We start from the raw sequence: 14,423 nt of genomic DNA, 5'->3' as shown, positions 1-14,423 counted from the left end.
TTATCTCTCCTCCCCAGGAAACAGTTGAAAATTCAGACAAAGGTATATGAAAATAAATTTTGATTAAAGCATTGTTTGCAATTTTGAAAAATTAGGACTAAACATATGCTAATAGGAAAATAGTTAAATAATCCATAGAATTTTCTTAAATAAGAAACAAGATAATTTTAGAATTTTTCAATACCGTGGTTACATGTTTGCAATATAATCTTAACTGAAGAACACAGCATATCATATTCTTTTTTTTTTTTTGAGACGGTCTCGCTCTAGCCCAGTCTAGAGTACAGTGGTGCAATCTCAGCTCACTGCAACCTCCACCTCTTGGGTTCAAACAATTCTTCTGCCTCAGCCTCCCGAGTACCTGGGATTACAGGCACCCACCACTATGTCTGGCTAATTTTTATATTTTTAGTAGAGACAGGGTTTCACTGTGTTAGGCTGGTCTCAAATTCCTGCTTCCCAGAGTGGCAGGATTACAGGCATGAGCCACTGTGCCTGGCCATAATATTCTTTACTGGTTAATTTTCTTTTTCCTCTCCTACTTAATACATGCTCACTGTAGTTGTCATGTCATACATTTTAGAAAGTCACATAGCATCCCCTCCCCACAATGGCTCCTACTGACATAGTCAATATTAACAATTTGGTGAGTTTCTTTAATACCTTACCATGTTTATACAAATGTAGACACAAGTAATCGCAGGGACACAATACGATCTGAATTTTTTTTCAGTATGCTTTTAAAAATTCTGGATGGAAATCAAGTTACCTCTGAAAATGAGATTAGGAAATCTTTTTATTTTTCTCTATAGTTTTTTGTATTTTCCAAATTTTCTGTGGTGATCATGTAAAAAAAAAAAAAAAAAACTCTAATGAAACATGTTAAATGTACCCAAACCCTGAGTTAACCAGATATTTCCTATATGGGAAGGATGCAGAAATAAATGAACAGAAAGTGGCAGATAACAGTAATTTGTTTATAAAAAAGAATAACTGTCTGCAGATCTGGTAGCCACCAAAGGTCAGCTTTCATTTTTGTCAGTATTCTATATCTCTGATTCTCTGGGGTGCTTCAGGGGTAAGCCATGGAATATCAATGATATTGAAGTTAAGCAGTTTCAGTTATTATTGTTGTAGTAAGGCAAACAGAACAATTAAATATGAACCAAAGAAGATGGCTTTAGATCACGTCCCTATCCCTTCAGGATATTACCTATTGATCATTTTAGGTCAATGATTGTCAATCTTGAGTGTGCACTAGAGTCATCTGGAACCTTTTTAAAATATGCTTCTCTGGATGCCATCTGCAGTGATTTTGACTTAATTAGTACTGGGGTGAGTCCTGGGAAGGTAGCAAAAGTTGACTTTCCTAAGTGAGTCTAATGTATAGCCAGGGTTGAGAATTGCAGGTCTAGGCCAAGAGAGTTAAGCATTCTAGAGAAGGTTAACAATAGTAACACATTATGAAAATTGATAATCTTGAGGTTTTATAAGATTCTCATTTAATATTTCATCATTTATTCAAGCAATCAGTCATGCATTCAGAAAATAAATGTGTATTTAGAATACTAAATGCTTTTTTCAAAGAAAACATGTTTTCTAGAATATTCTTACTAAGACAATACAGTGAACAGGCACCTTTTAGATGTACACTAAGAGTTCCTAAATGATTTCTTGCTTAACATTGTTAACTAGAATAATTTAATTGTACAGTTCTCTAAACTCTCACTTTACCTGTAGTTTTATTGATACTATCACTCTCTCCAACTGACTTCTATGCATATTAAAGGCAACTAATTTATTTGTGTCTCTCTCAGTGCCTAGTATAGATCTTGCATAAAGTAGGGGCTTAATAAAAGCATGTAGCATTAAGATTGCACAAAAAAAAGACTCCAAAACTTACTTTTTCTTTCTTTCTTTCTCTTTCTTTCCTTTCCTTTCCTTTCCTTTCTCTCTCTCCCCCCCCCTTTCTCTCTCTCTCTTTTTCTTTCTTTCTTTCTTTCTCTTTCTTTTTTAATTATTGCACTTTAGGTTCTGGGGTACATGTGCAGAACATGCAGGATTGTTGCATAGGTACATACACGGCAATGTGGTTTGCTGCCTCCATCCCCGTCACCTATCAGGCATTTCTCTCCATATTATCCCTCCCCAAATCGCTGTCCCTCACAAGTTCCTCCCCATCGACAGACCCCAGTGTGTGAGGCTCCCCTCCCTGTGTGCATGTGTTCTCATTATTCAACACCTGCCTATGAGTGAGAACATGAGGTGTTTGATTTTCTGTTCTTGTGTCAGTTTGCTGAGAATGATGGTTTCCAGATTCATTTGTGTCCTTACAAAGGACATGAACTCATCGTTTTTTATGGTTGCATAGTATTTCATGGAATATATGTGCCACATTTTCCCTGTCCAGCCTATCATTGATGGGCATTTGGGTTGGTTCCAAGTCCTTGCTATTGTAAACAGTGCCACAATGAAAATATGTGTGCAAGTGTCTTTATAATAGAACGATTTATAATCCTTTGGATATATACTCAGTAATGGGATTGCTGGGTCAAATGGTATTTCTATTTCTAGGTCCTTGAGGAATCGTCACAGTGTCTTCCACAATGGTTGAACTAATTTGCACTCACACCAATAGTGTAAAAGTGTTCCTATTTCTCCACATCCTCTCCAGCACCATTGTCTCCAGATTTTTTAATGATTGCCATTCTACCTGGCATCAGATGGTATCTCATTGTGGTTTTGATTTGCATTTCTCTAATGACCAGTGATGATGAACATTTTTTCATATATTTGTTGGCATCATATATGTCTTCTTTTGAAAAGTGTCCATTCATATCCTTCACCCACTTTTGAATGGGTTTGTTTTTTTCTTGTAAATCTATTTTAGTTCTTTGTAGATTCTGGGTATTAGCCTTTGATCAGATGGGTAGATTGCAAAAATTTTTTCCCATTCTGTTAATTGCTGGTTCACTCTAATGATTGTTTCTTTTGCTGTGCAGAAGCTCTAGAGTTTAATTAGATCCCATTTGTCTATTTTGGCTTTTGTTGCCAATGCTTTTGGTGTTTTAATCATGAAGTGCTTGCCTATGCCTATGTCCTGAATGGTTTTGCCTAGGTTTTCTAGGATTTTTATGGTTTTAGACCTTATGTTTAAATATTTAATCCATCTGGAGTTAATTTTAGTGTAAGGTATCAAGAAGGAGTCCAGTTTCTGCTTTCTGCACACGGCTAGCCAATTTTTCTCAACATCGTTTATTAAACAGGGAATCCTTTCCCTATTGCTTGTTTTTGTCAGGTTTGTCAAAGATCAGATGGTTGTAGTTGTGTGGCATTGCCTCCAAGTCCTCTGTTCTGTTCCATTGGTCTATATCTTTGTTTTCATACCAATACCATGCTGGTTTGATTACTGTAGCCTTGTAGTATAGTTTGAAGTCAGGTAGCGTGATGCCTCTAGCTTTGTTCTTTTTGCTTAGAATTGACTTGGCTATGCAGGCTCTCTTTTGCTTCCATATGAAGTTTAAGGTGTTTTTTTCCAGTTCTGTAAAGAGGGTCATAGGTAGCTTGATGGGGAGAGTGTTGAATCTATAAATTACTTTGGGCAGTATGGCCATTTTCACAATATTTATTCTTCTTAACCATGAACATGGAATGTTTCTCCATCTGTTTGTGTCCTCTCATTTCGTTGAGCAGTGGTTCATAGTTCTCCTTGAAGTGGTCCTTTACATCTTTTGTTTGTTGTATTCCTAGGTATTTTATTCTCTTTGTAGCAATTGTGAATGGCAGTTCGTTCTTGATTTGGCTCTCTTTAAGTCTGTTATTGGTGTATAGGAATGCTTGTGATCTCTACACATTGATTTTTGTATCCTGAGACTTTGCCGAAGTTGCTTATCAGTTTCAGGAGATTTGGGGCTGAGACAATGGGGTCTTCTAAATATACAATCATGTCATCTGCAAATAGAGACAATTTGACCTCCTCCTTCCCTAATTGAATTCCCTTTATTTCTTTTTCTTGCCTGATTGCTCTGGCTAGAAATTCCAATACTATATTGAATAGGAGTGGTGAGAGAGGGCATCCTTGTCTTGTGCCAGATTTCAAACAGATTGCTTCCAGTTTTTGCCCATTCAGTATGATACTGGCTGTGGGTTTGTCATAAATAGCTTTTATTACTTTGAGATACATTCCATTGATACTTAGTTTGTTGAGAGTTTTTAGCATAAAGGGCTGTTGAATTTTGTCAAAGGCCTTCTCTGCATCAATTGAGATAATCATGTGGTTTTTGTCTTTGGTTCTGTTTATATGGTGCATTACGTTTATAGACTTGCATATATTGAACCAGCCTTGCATCCCTGGGATGAAGCCTACTTAATTGTGATGGATAAGCGTTTTGATGTGCTGTTGCAATCAGTTTGATAGTATTTTATTGAAGATTTTTGCATTTATGTTCATCATGGATATTGGCCTGAAGTTTTCTTTTTGAGTCTCTGCCAGGTTTTGACCTCAGGATGATGTTGGTCTCATAAAATGATTTGGGAATGATGCCCTATTTTTGGATTGTTTGGAATAGTTTCAGAAGGAGTGGTACCAGCTCCTCTTTGTATGTCTGGTAGAATTCAGCTGTGAACCCATCTGGATCTGGGTTTTATTTGGTTGGTAGGCTATTAATTGCTGCCTCAACTTCAGCCCTTGTTATTGGTCTACTTAGGGTTTCAACATCTTCCTGGTTTAGGCTTGGGAGGATGAAGATATCCAGGAATTTATCCATTTCTTCCAGGTTTAGTGGTTTATGTGCATAGAGTTGTTTGTAGTAATCTCTGATGGTAGTTTGTATTTCTGTGGAATCTGTGGTAATATCACCTTTATCATTTTTTATTGCCTCTATTTTATTCTTCTCTCTTTTCTTTTTTATTAATCTGGCTAGTGGTCTATTTTGTTAATCTTTTCAAAAAACCAGCTCCTGGATTTATTGATTTTTTTTGAAGGGCACTTTCTGTCTCTGTCTCCTTCAGTTCTGCTCTGATCTTAGTTATTTCTTGTCTTCTGCTAGCTTTTGAGTTTTTTTTTTTTAATCTTGTTCCTCTAGCTCTTTCAATGTTGATGATAGGGTGTTATTTTAGATCTTTTCTTTTTTTTTTTTTCCCCCATTTATTTTATTGCATTTTAGGTTTTGGGGTACATGTGAAGAACAAGCAAAATTGTTGCATAGGAACACACGTGGCAGTGTGATTTGCTGCCTTCCTCCCCATCACCTACATCTGGCATTTCTCCCCTTGCTATCTCTCCCCAGCTTCCCACCCCCCACCATCCCTCCCCTATTTCCCCCCAACTGACCCCAGTGTGTGGTGCTCCCCTCCCTGTGTCCATGTGCTCTCATCGTTCAACACCCGCCTATGAGTGAGAACATGCGGTGTTTGATCTTCTGCTCCTCTGTCAGTTTGCTTAGAATGATGGTTTCCAGGTTCATCCATCTTACTTTTCATGTGGGCATTTATTGCTGTAAATTTTATTCTAACCACTGCTTTAAATGTGTCCCAGAGATTCTGGTACGTTGTGTCTTTGTTCTTGTTGGTTTTGAAGAACATCTTTATTTCTGCCTTCATTTCACTGTTTATCCAGTCAACATTCAAGAGCCAGTTGTGCAGTTTCCATGAAGTTGTGCAGTTCTGAGTTAGTTTCTTCATCCTGAGTTATAATTTGATTGCACTGTGGTCTGAGAGACTGTTTGTTATTATTTCTGTACTTTTGCATTTGCTAAGGAGTGATTTACCTACAATTATATGGTCAGTTTTAGAGTAGGTGTGATGTGGTGCTGAGAAGAATGCATATTCTGTGGATTTGGGGTGGAGAGTTCTGTAAATGTTTATTAGGTTTGCTTGGTCCAGATCTGAGTTCAACTCCTGGATATCCTTGTTAATTTTCTGACTTATTGATCTGTCTAATATTGACAGTGAAGTGTTAAAGTCTCCCACTATTATTGTATGGGAGTGTAAGTCTCTTTGCAGGTCATTAAGAACTTGCTTTATATATCTGGGTGCTCTTGTATTGGGTGCATGCATTTAGGATCGTTAGCTCTTCTTGTTGCGTTGATCCTTTACCATTATGTAATGTCCTTCTTTGTCTCTTTTGATCTTTGTTGGTTTAAAGTCTATTTTATCAGAGACTAGGATTGCAACTCCTGCTTTTTTTTGCTCTCCATTTGCTTGGTAAATCTCCCTCCATCCCTTTATTTTCAGCCTGTGTGTATCCTTGCATGTGAGATGGGTTTCCTGGATACAGCACACCAATGGGTTTTGACTTTTTATCCAGTTCGCCAGTCTGTGGTCTTTTAATTGGGGCATTTAGCTCATTTACATTTAAGGTTAATATTGTTATGTGTGAATTCGATCCTGCCATTTTGATGCTAGCTGGTTGTTTTGCCCATTAGTTGACACATATACTTCATTGTGTCGATGCTCTTTACCATTTGATACATTTTTGGAGTGGTTGATACTGGTTGTTCCTTTCTGTGTTTAGTGCTGCTTTCAGGAGCTCTTGTAAGGCAGGCCTGGTGGTGATGAAATCTCTGAGCAATTGCTTGTTCGTAAAGGGTTTTATTTCTCCTTTGCTTATGAGGCTTAGTTTGGCTGGATATGAAATTCTAAGTTGAAAGTTCTTTTCTTTAAGGATGTTGAATATTGGACCCCATTCTCTTCTGGCTTGTAGTGTTTCTCCTGAAAGATCCACTGTGTCTGATGGGCTTCCCTTTATGGGTTACCTGACCTTTCTCTCTGGCTGCCATTAGCATTTTTCCTTCATTTCAAGCCTCGTGAATCTGATGATTATGTGCCTCAGGGTTGCTCTTCTTGAGGAATATCTTTGTGGTGTTCTCTGTATTTCCTGTACTTGAATATAGGCCTGCCTTGCTAGGTTGGGGAAGTTCTCCTGGATAATATCCTGAAGAGTGTTTTCCAGCTTGGATTAATTCTCTGTCACATTCAGGTGCACCTATCAAATGTAGATTAGGTCTTTTCACATAATTCCATATTTCTTGGAGGCTTTGTTCATTTCTTTTTACTCTTTTTTCTCCAATCTTATGTTGTTCATTTTAGATGTTTAATTGACAAGCCTATGTATATATTCTAAGAAAAGACTGATCACACGGTTTTGTTTCAGCATTAAATATATAGAACCACTAAAAATAGGTACTTTAAAAAAAGGACTTAACTAGATTCAAGGCACTGTGCTTATATATACTTTACAGTACCAAATTTTTTTATTCTGTGATCAACTTTTACACATTTTAATGGTTTTGAAACTTGAATGCATGATACACCAGTGATCAAATTTTGAATGCGTGATGCACCAATGGTAAAGAAAAGTTCTCTGCTGCAGGATACAGAGAACTGGATTGTCCAGTTGCATGGGACATAGACAGAGATGATGGCCTTTGGGCTGTGCTAGACAGTTCTCTTGGCAGGAGGTGGAGGCTGCTGGCCATCCCAGTTGGTACAGTTGCTGACCTCTATCTTAAAATTCATTCTATTGAAAAGTATTAACATGGACTCCAATAATGAGTTCTGTTTTACCCAATTTTCCCTGGCTTAGAGTTGTGCAGCTCAAAATAGTAATCACACTTTACAATTATTTGGTGGTGTTTGGGGATATTGCATCTTTTTTAGGAACTTAGGTGGAATAATTTTTTTGTGGGCATTTTCAGTTTTGGACAATAAATCCTTTTCAGAGTATTAATTATATAAATAGCAATAGCTTGATTCTCCTTTTGGCCTAGAGATGATATAGTCCTCTTCAGACTTCATTCATCAATTATACTAAATTGGGAATACTTAAGGCCATTGAGTCATTAGTTGCAAAGGAGGCTAGGGTAGTCTGTATCTAATTCAAGTAGTTCACACTTAATTCCTCCCCAAGGGTGTATTGTACCCTAGCAGACGGATCTAACCAGGTTTTCATTGTTACATTTATGAGAGGGAACATTCAGTAATTGTTGATTCCACTAAGGTCTTTTTGTCTCTCAAATAGTATTATCAATAATTTTAATCACCTGGAGGATGAACAATACTGTTAAGATTCCCAACAAATGATTCTTTAAATAGTAATTTATTAGAAACAGTCTGTATGAAATAGATTTTATAATTCTATATTCAAAAATTTGTTTTCTTAAATGAGATTTTCCCCTTATGTCTGGTGTGTTTTTTTTTTTTTTTTTGACTGTATTATTCTCATTTTTATCGCCAACTTCAATTTTGGTTCTAGTATTTTTCCAATTAATTACTTAAAGTTGGATAACAAATAAATGATGAATTTAATCTTCATATATTTGTTTTTCTAAGGCGAAGCAACAATGGTTGTCCTAATCTTGTGTTTTAAATCCTTTTTTAACATCAAAATAATTTTTATTGAAAAAGTTGCTAAAGGAGGAAATGGTAGAGATTCAAAGAATTTGTACTTTGCTTAAAGCACAAAACTTACAAATATTCTGTGCACAGAAATAGTTGCTTATACATCTTCTTGTCCCACCCTCTACTTCAAGGCCTTCTACCTCATTTCACACATTTGCATCTTTCCTTGCAATTATTAAGTGGTTTTGTGCCAGTAGTCCCATCTACTGGTACAAGAGTAAGGAGTTCATTCATTAATTCAAGTATTCATTCATTCAAAAATAAGTATTGATATTTGAGGATACAGTAGTAAAATGAGAAATGTCCATGACCTTATAGAATAAACATTCTAGTTGGAGAGACAGAAAATGAACCTAATAAATAAGTTATATATGTGTTAAGAAGGTAATATAGTTTAGAAGAATATTATGGAAAAAAATAGATCAAAGTTGAGAAATGCATTAGCACAGCAGGTTTGGTTGCTCTATCCTTGCTTGTCATGGAACCTGGCACTATGATTGTCCTTGGTCAGCTTCTGGGAATGTGGCCCTCTGAGTGTTCTTTATTTTATTGATTGATGATAACATTTTATTTACCTGGAGCAATAGGATATGCTGTTCTAGGTTGTCAAGACTTCTGAGGATTATTTAGCAAGATCATGGTATACACTTGATATTTATGCTGGAAGTCCTGTGTTTTTACTACTCTGACTACTCTTGCTGAAATTATTATGTAGCAGAAGTGTGTCTACATGACCAATGCCTTGACAGCTTTGTACCCTAAGACTCAATTGGCTTCCCTATGCAGAGACACTTTGCATGTGTCCTTGCAGCTCACGGCTCGAAGAAATATATTTTTTCCTGTTGTTTTATTCTTCATCCTTTGCTATAACAAAGCATAGTTGTGAGTATAACCTGTCAAAGGACATTTGAGTCCTGGTGAATCACCAACCTTAAGGTGGTCATGGGACCCCTGAAACACAGGAAAGTCAGATTGGGAGGACAGGAGTAATGGGAAGTGTCATTTTGACAAAGACTTTTAGAAAGTGAAGGAGTAAGCCATTTGGATTTTAGGGAGAAGACAATTCTGGGAAGAAGGAATTACCTATGCAAAGACCTGGAGGTGGGAGCATGACTGGCATGTTCAAGGAAGCATAAAGAGGCTATTGTGGATCACAATGGATGAAGATAAAGGAGGGGAAATGAGCTCAGAGATGCAGTGGGCTCAGAAAAGGACATTGAGTGCAGAGGGTAATGTCAGTCAGCACATGCTTGCTGAATGAATTGCCAAATTCCCATCTTTCCTCTAACGAGGAATATCTTATGTTTCATCAGCTCATGTATTCTTATTTGGCAGAGCCTTTGCATATTATTCTTAACCTCTTTGTTTTTTCCTCAGTTGTTAAGAATTTTTGCTGAGTAACCTCAGGAAAAAAAATACTTTCTCTGTCTTCTTTTCATCTGTGATGCCAAACATGACCCTGACCTTAGGCGATAACTCAGTTTGTGCTGTATCAGTTCAAAAGAAGGGGAAGTCAGTGATACCATGCCTCAGTGCAGAGGGGATATCCGAGCTGAGTCTTAAAGGATAAGTATCTGTGATTGAATTTCCAGGTTTAGGGAGCTATGCTATTCACTCCTTCCCTCCCCACCCCATTTTCAAAGCTCAATTCTGATTTTGTCTTCACAGAGGAGTGCTCTCACCTTAGTCTGAGTTAGGTGCTCAGTACTTACATGGCAATAGTGACCAATGCTTTTTCAAACATTTAAATTAAAATGATCTTGAGCTTTCCTCACTGGGCTGAAGCCTCTTCTATCTCTCTGTACCTAGTGCCATCATATACAGTATCCTTAATAAATGTTGAATAAGTGGCTGGGTAAGTGAATAAATGGTTGTGATTCTAAGGAAGGATGAAAAATTGGGAAGAAAAAACAAGTCAGGATGATAAATGCCTGTGGAGTGAGCTTGGACAATCTGTTTTAGGAGCTTCAGTCAGATTGAGTGATTTCCATTGAGGAAAGGGGTCCTTTAGGTAGGCAAGAAGGATCGGAGTCCAAATAGTAATGGCTCAGCTCTCATTTGTTCCCTGTTGAGTTCTCTATTGTGTGCCAGTTCTTAAGTTGTAAAGGCCCTTTTTATGCTATCCATTTCATTAGTGTTGGTGAATCACACTTATTTAAGCCTTCAGTCCTAATGGATAAAAAGTGTATTTTATTTGCTCCATAACATTTTATACCTTTGGAGATCATGTCTTTATTCTATCTCATTAATTTATTCTTACAGTTGAGATTGTTCTCTGCAATAAATATTAGCTTATGGCAAGTAAATTTGTGCTTCAAACACAGACAGTTCTGTTTCATTTAAACCTCAAAGCCAATGAGAGTTTGGATCCAATTTGGGGCTTAAGCAATGAAAAGGGGCTTTTCTGATTTTACTGGCTTTTTTTTTTTTTTTTTTTTTTAATTTAGCACTCTTGTTTCTTTAAAAGAAGGAGGCTTGTGTGTCCATATTTGAAATGCTGTAGAGAGTAAACTGATTAAGTCCTTTCCTCCCTACTTTTCAGAATGAATAATAATATGGTCCTTTTTCTTTATAAGCTCTTTCCTTGTCTTTTCTGAACTTTCAGCCCTCATTCCAATTAAATAGGGAAATTGTGCTGGTACCTTGGGAGAAAGACTCGTAAAACTACTTTGCTGATACTGTTTTATAGTAGTAAAAATAAAAATTTTAATTTACTCTTTGCTAGGATACATTTGCCTTATATTTAGGAAGTTTCGCTACTCCCTAGTAGCATTCCTTGGTCAAAATTTTTTTTTCTAGTCAAAATTCGCAGGTTAAATATTCTTATGAGAAAGCATTGTATTGATTTCTGAAAGGAAGAGTAATGTTATTTATTTCTTGCTGTAATTATTACAGTAATGTAAAATATTTTTCACTGTCAACTGTGGGATTAAGCTTAAAATTTTGTACCCAATACTGGGGCTGGAGAGCTGGCCGTAATTTCTGGTGGCCCCTACCAAAATCCTGCAATTATCATTACTGTTTTCAGGTGCTTGGCCACTTCTGGTCTCTGTCTTTCTCCTTTTCCTACCTCTCTCCCTTCATTCCTTCTCTCTCTGCAACTCATCTTCTCTTCTTCCCTCTCTTCTCCCCATCCCTCTCATTTAGTAAGTATCCACATGCTAACTCTTATTAGGCTTAAGGTTTAGTATGACTCAAGGCTGAGTTAGAAACAATAGGGGCTGTCAAGAAGCTGACTTTTGCTTAGAGAAGACCCACAGAAAAGGAAAACATACCAGAACATATTATGTGTCATTAATCTGGTCAGTACAAAAGAGGAGATCCTATTTGGTTGGTCTAAGGACACATTTATTGGGGAAGGGGTCATTTGACCTATACTTTGAAGGATAGGTTAGAATTTTGACAGGTAGAGATTTTTAAAAGGGTATTTCAGATGGAAGAAAGAGATGAATAATTATGTTGTAGCAGGAAAGTGGGTTCTCTTGGTTAGTGACCAATGACCCATTTATGAGACAGTATAGAACAGGGTTCTGCAAACTTTTTCTGTAGAGTGCCAGATATCATTGTAGCAAACTTTGCCATTGTAGCCAATGTAGCCATAGGGAATATATAAATGAATTAGCATGACTGTGTTCCAGTAAAACTTTATTTACAAAATCAAAGTGGATCAAAGTTGGCAAGCAGGCTGTAATTTGCCCATATCTGGCATGAGTATGATAAGTGGGGGAAAAAAACTGGAAAGGGAGGTGGTGGTCAGATCTCAGAGGATTTTGAATGCCAGACATAAGAGTTAGAAAACAATTGATATTGTTTAGTGACCATGATGGTTATGTTTCTACTAATTGTTTAAATACCTAGACATTTAAATTTGGAACCAGATGTTTTTTGTTCATTTCTTCACATATTTGTATACCTATCTCTAAACTAAGATTTATCAAAAGCTGAATATTTTGTGTGAAAATGGTGGGTAGAGAGCAAACTAGGCCTATGAATGACCCCAAAGAAGCCTGATTTGGGAGCTAAGCAGAAGCTTGGCATCTTTTGGGTTCTTACCATAAAGTCTCCGCAGAAGTAGATCAAAAAGTCAGATCATGAAAAATAGGTGAGAATTCATGGGTAGGCTCTCAGATGATCTAGACTCAAAATGTTGACATTCTTCCTGTTAAGAAAAAAAAGATAGTGTAAACTGATATCAAAGTAGATACTAGATTTGTGTGTTTGGATACTTACAGAAATTTTTATACATATTCTAAATTAATTTCTACATAATTTCTAGAAGATTGTGTTAGATACTATAAAAAGTTTTCTTGTCTGTTTCAATATTGCTTTTCTACCTCCTTTGTCATAATATCAGAAATTCTGTATTTTTTTCACATGTTGTTTCCCCTCAGAATTATACCTCGGGGAAATCCTGTGTTCTGTTACTGTCTGTATCCTCAATCCCCATCTCATGCAGATTTGAGCAGGAGTAGGTAGTCAGTAAACATTTGTTGAATGAATTCATATAAATGAACATTTCCATTATTTCCAACTATTTTATTCCACTATATTTTTGTGTTCTTCATATTTCCTTCATAAACATCAATCAAGTTTTTTGAATTTATTTCATTAAAATATTGTTTTAAAAATTTGACCTATAATTTGTTTATAAAATCTTTTATTTTAGCAGTGTATTTCTATAGAAGATAAAAGTTGTCACATATGAAATGAAATTCTTATAGATATTTGCTTTTGAAACATAATGGAAAAGAAGTAGGTAAGTTTTTGTACTGGAGAAATCTGCAAAGGAGGTGGCTTCTCCAAGTGTACAGTTGTAACCTACATAATGGTGACAACAAAATAGGATGATGTCAGATTCTCTTGAAAAGAAGTGGGATTGTGATTTTTTTCAGCCCACCTACATAAAGACATAACTGTCACCCAAATTTATATAGTTAGCGGTATTTTTAAAGCTCTTTTGGACTTTTAGTTACCTATTTGTCTTCTATAGGAAAACCATAATATAGTGTTGGTTCAGATATGTTTTTTCTAGAATATTCCTCTATACATATTTATTATTATTTGAATTTTAGCTATTCTCACTACTTAACAATGCTTGCAATCATCTGCTAAATAGTTAAATCTTCTCCAGCAACCTCAGGACCTAGCTCACTGATAGGTATTTTATTTTTACTTGTCTGTCTCAACATTGAGATTATATGTTTTCTAAGGGTGCAGTTGAAATCATTTAATATTGAACTATTTTAAAACCAATAGTGACATGTTGAAAGGATGATTATGTGGGCAAGACATAATGATTATAATTAAGTGACAGAGAAAATAAATATGCTCATGGAAAGCTAAAAAATTACACTGGAGAAGAGTAGGTAGACAAAAATACTTCCGGCTGAAAATCGTGTATTTAATCATGGATTCTGCTCTATCTAAATGCCAAAGTATTTTTGTTGGAGGAGAGAACTAGTAGGCGATTATTAGGGATATATATATTGCTTCTGGCTGACTGTGCTGCTGGCTTGATCAAGCTGTTGGCACCAGAAAAATCAGAAGCATCCTGTTTAAGTCATAAGCAGGTTAAAGAAGGAAAAAAGGGAAAAAAAGAGTTCTTCATGCCTCATTAATTACTTTGACCAGGCTTTCAGCTGAGGTTTTTTGTTGTTGTTGTTCGTTTTTTTTAAAATGCTGCTTTTGCTGTGATTTGTGCTGGGATGAGAGACAAACCAAGGTTGACGATGGGAAAAAGAGGCTGAGAGAGTGAATGAGCATTTCATTCTGAGCATTGGTTGTGAGATGAGAAAATAAGTTAGTAAATATGATGAAAACCAAATCCCTAATGCTTTTCTGTAAGAGTTAATGTGGAGCATGGGACTTGGAGTCAGAAGAACTTGTCTGTGAATCCTGGTCATAACATTTTTAGCTGTGCAGTTTTAATCTCAATTTCCTTGCCTTAAAATCGGGAAACGTCTTACAGGTATGTGTTAGGATGAAATTAGACAATATGTGTAAAGTTTCCAGCACTGGGCTAG

At 36.3% G+C, this 14,423-nt stretch overlaps 1 protein-coding gene across 3 annotated transcripts in view; it reads left to right on the top strand.

Annotated features, from left to right (window-relative positions):
* Positions 1-14,423, top strand: part of FAM171B (family with sequence similarity 171 member B) — an 80,172-nt gene that overhangs the window by 26,949 nt on the left and 38,800 nt on the right. Inside the window, exon 1 of one of the 3 annotated variants that reach the window (XM_032292723.1) lies at positions 13,078-14,203. The exons of the other annotated variants lie outside the window; for them this stretch is intronic. Coding sequence (XP_032148614.1) covers position 14,203 — 1 coding nt within the window. The 5' untranslated portion in view covers positions 13,078-14,202. Of the gene's footprint in view, positions 1-13,077; positions 14,204-14,423 lie in introns of those variants that run through there. 3 annotated transcript variants of the gene reach the window in all.

The sequence above is a fragment of the Sapajus apella genome, unplaced genomic scaffold (assembly GCF_009761245.1).
Source record: "Sapajus apella isolate SASKATOON/1434 unplaced genomic scaffold, GSC_monkey_1.0 scaffold28, whole genome shotgun sequence".
In the NCBI taxonomy this organism is placed as follows: Eukaryota; Metazoa; Chordata; class Mammalia; order Primates; family Cebidae; genus Sapajus; species Sapajus apella.
Note: the sequence above shows the minus strand (reverse complement) of the source record. Positions and strands in the feature narration are given on the sequence as shown.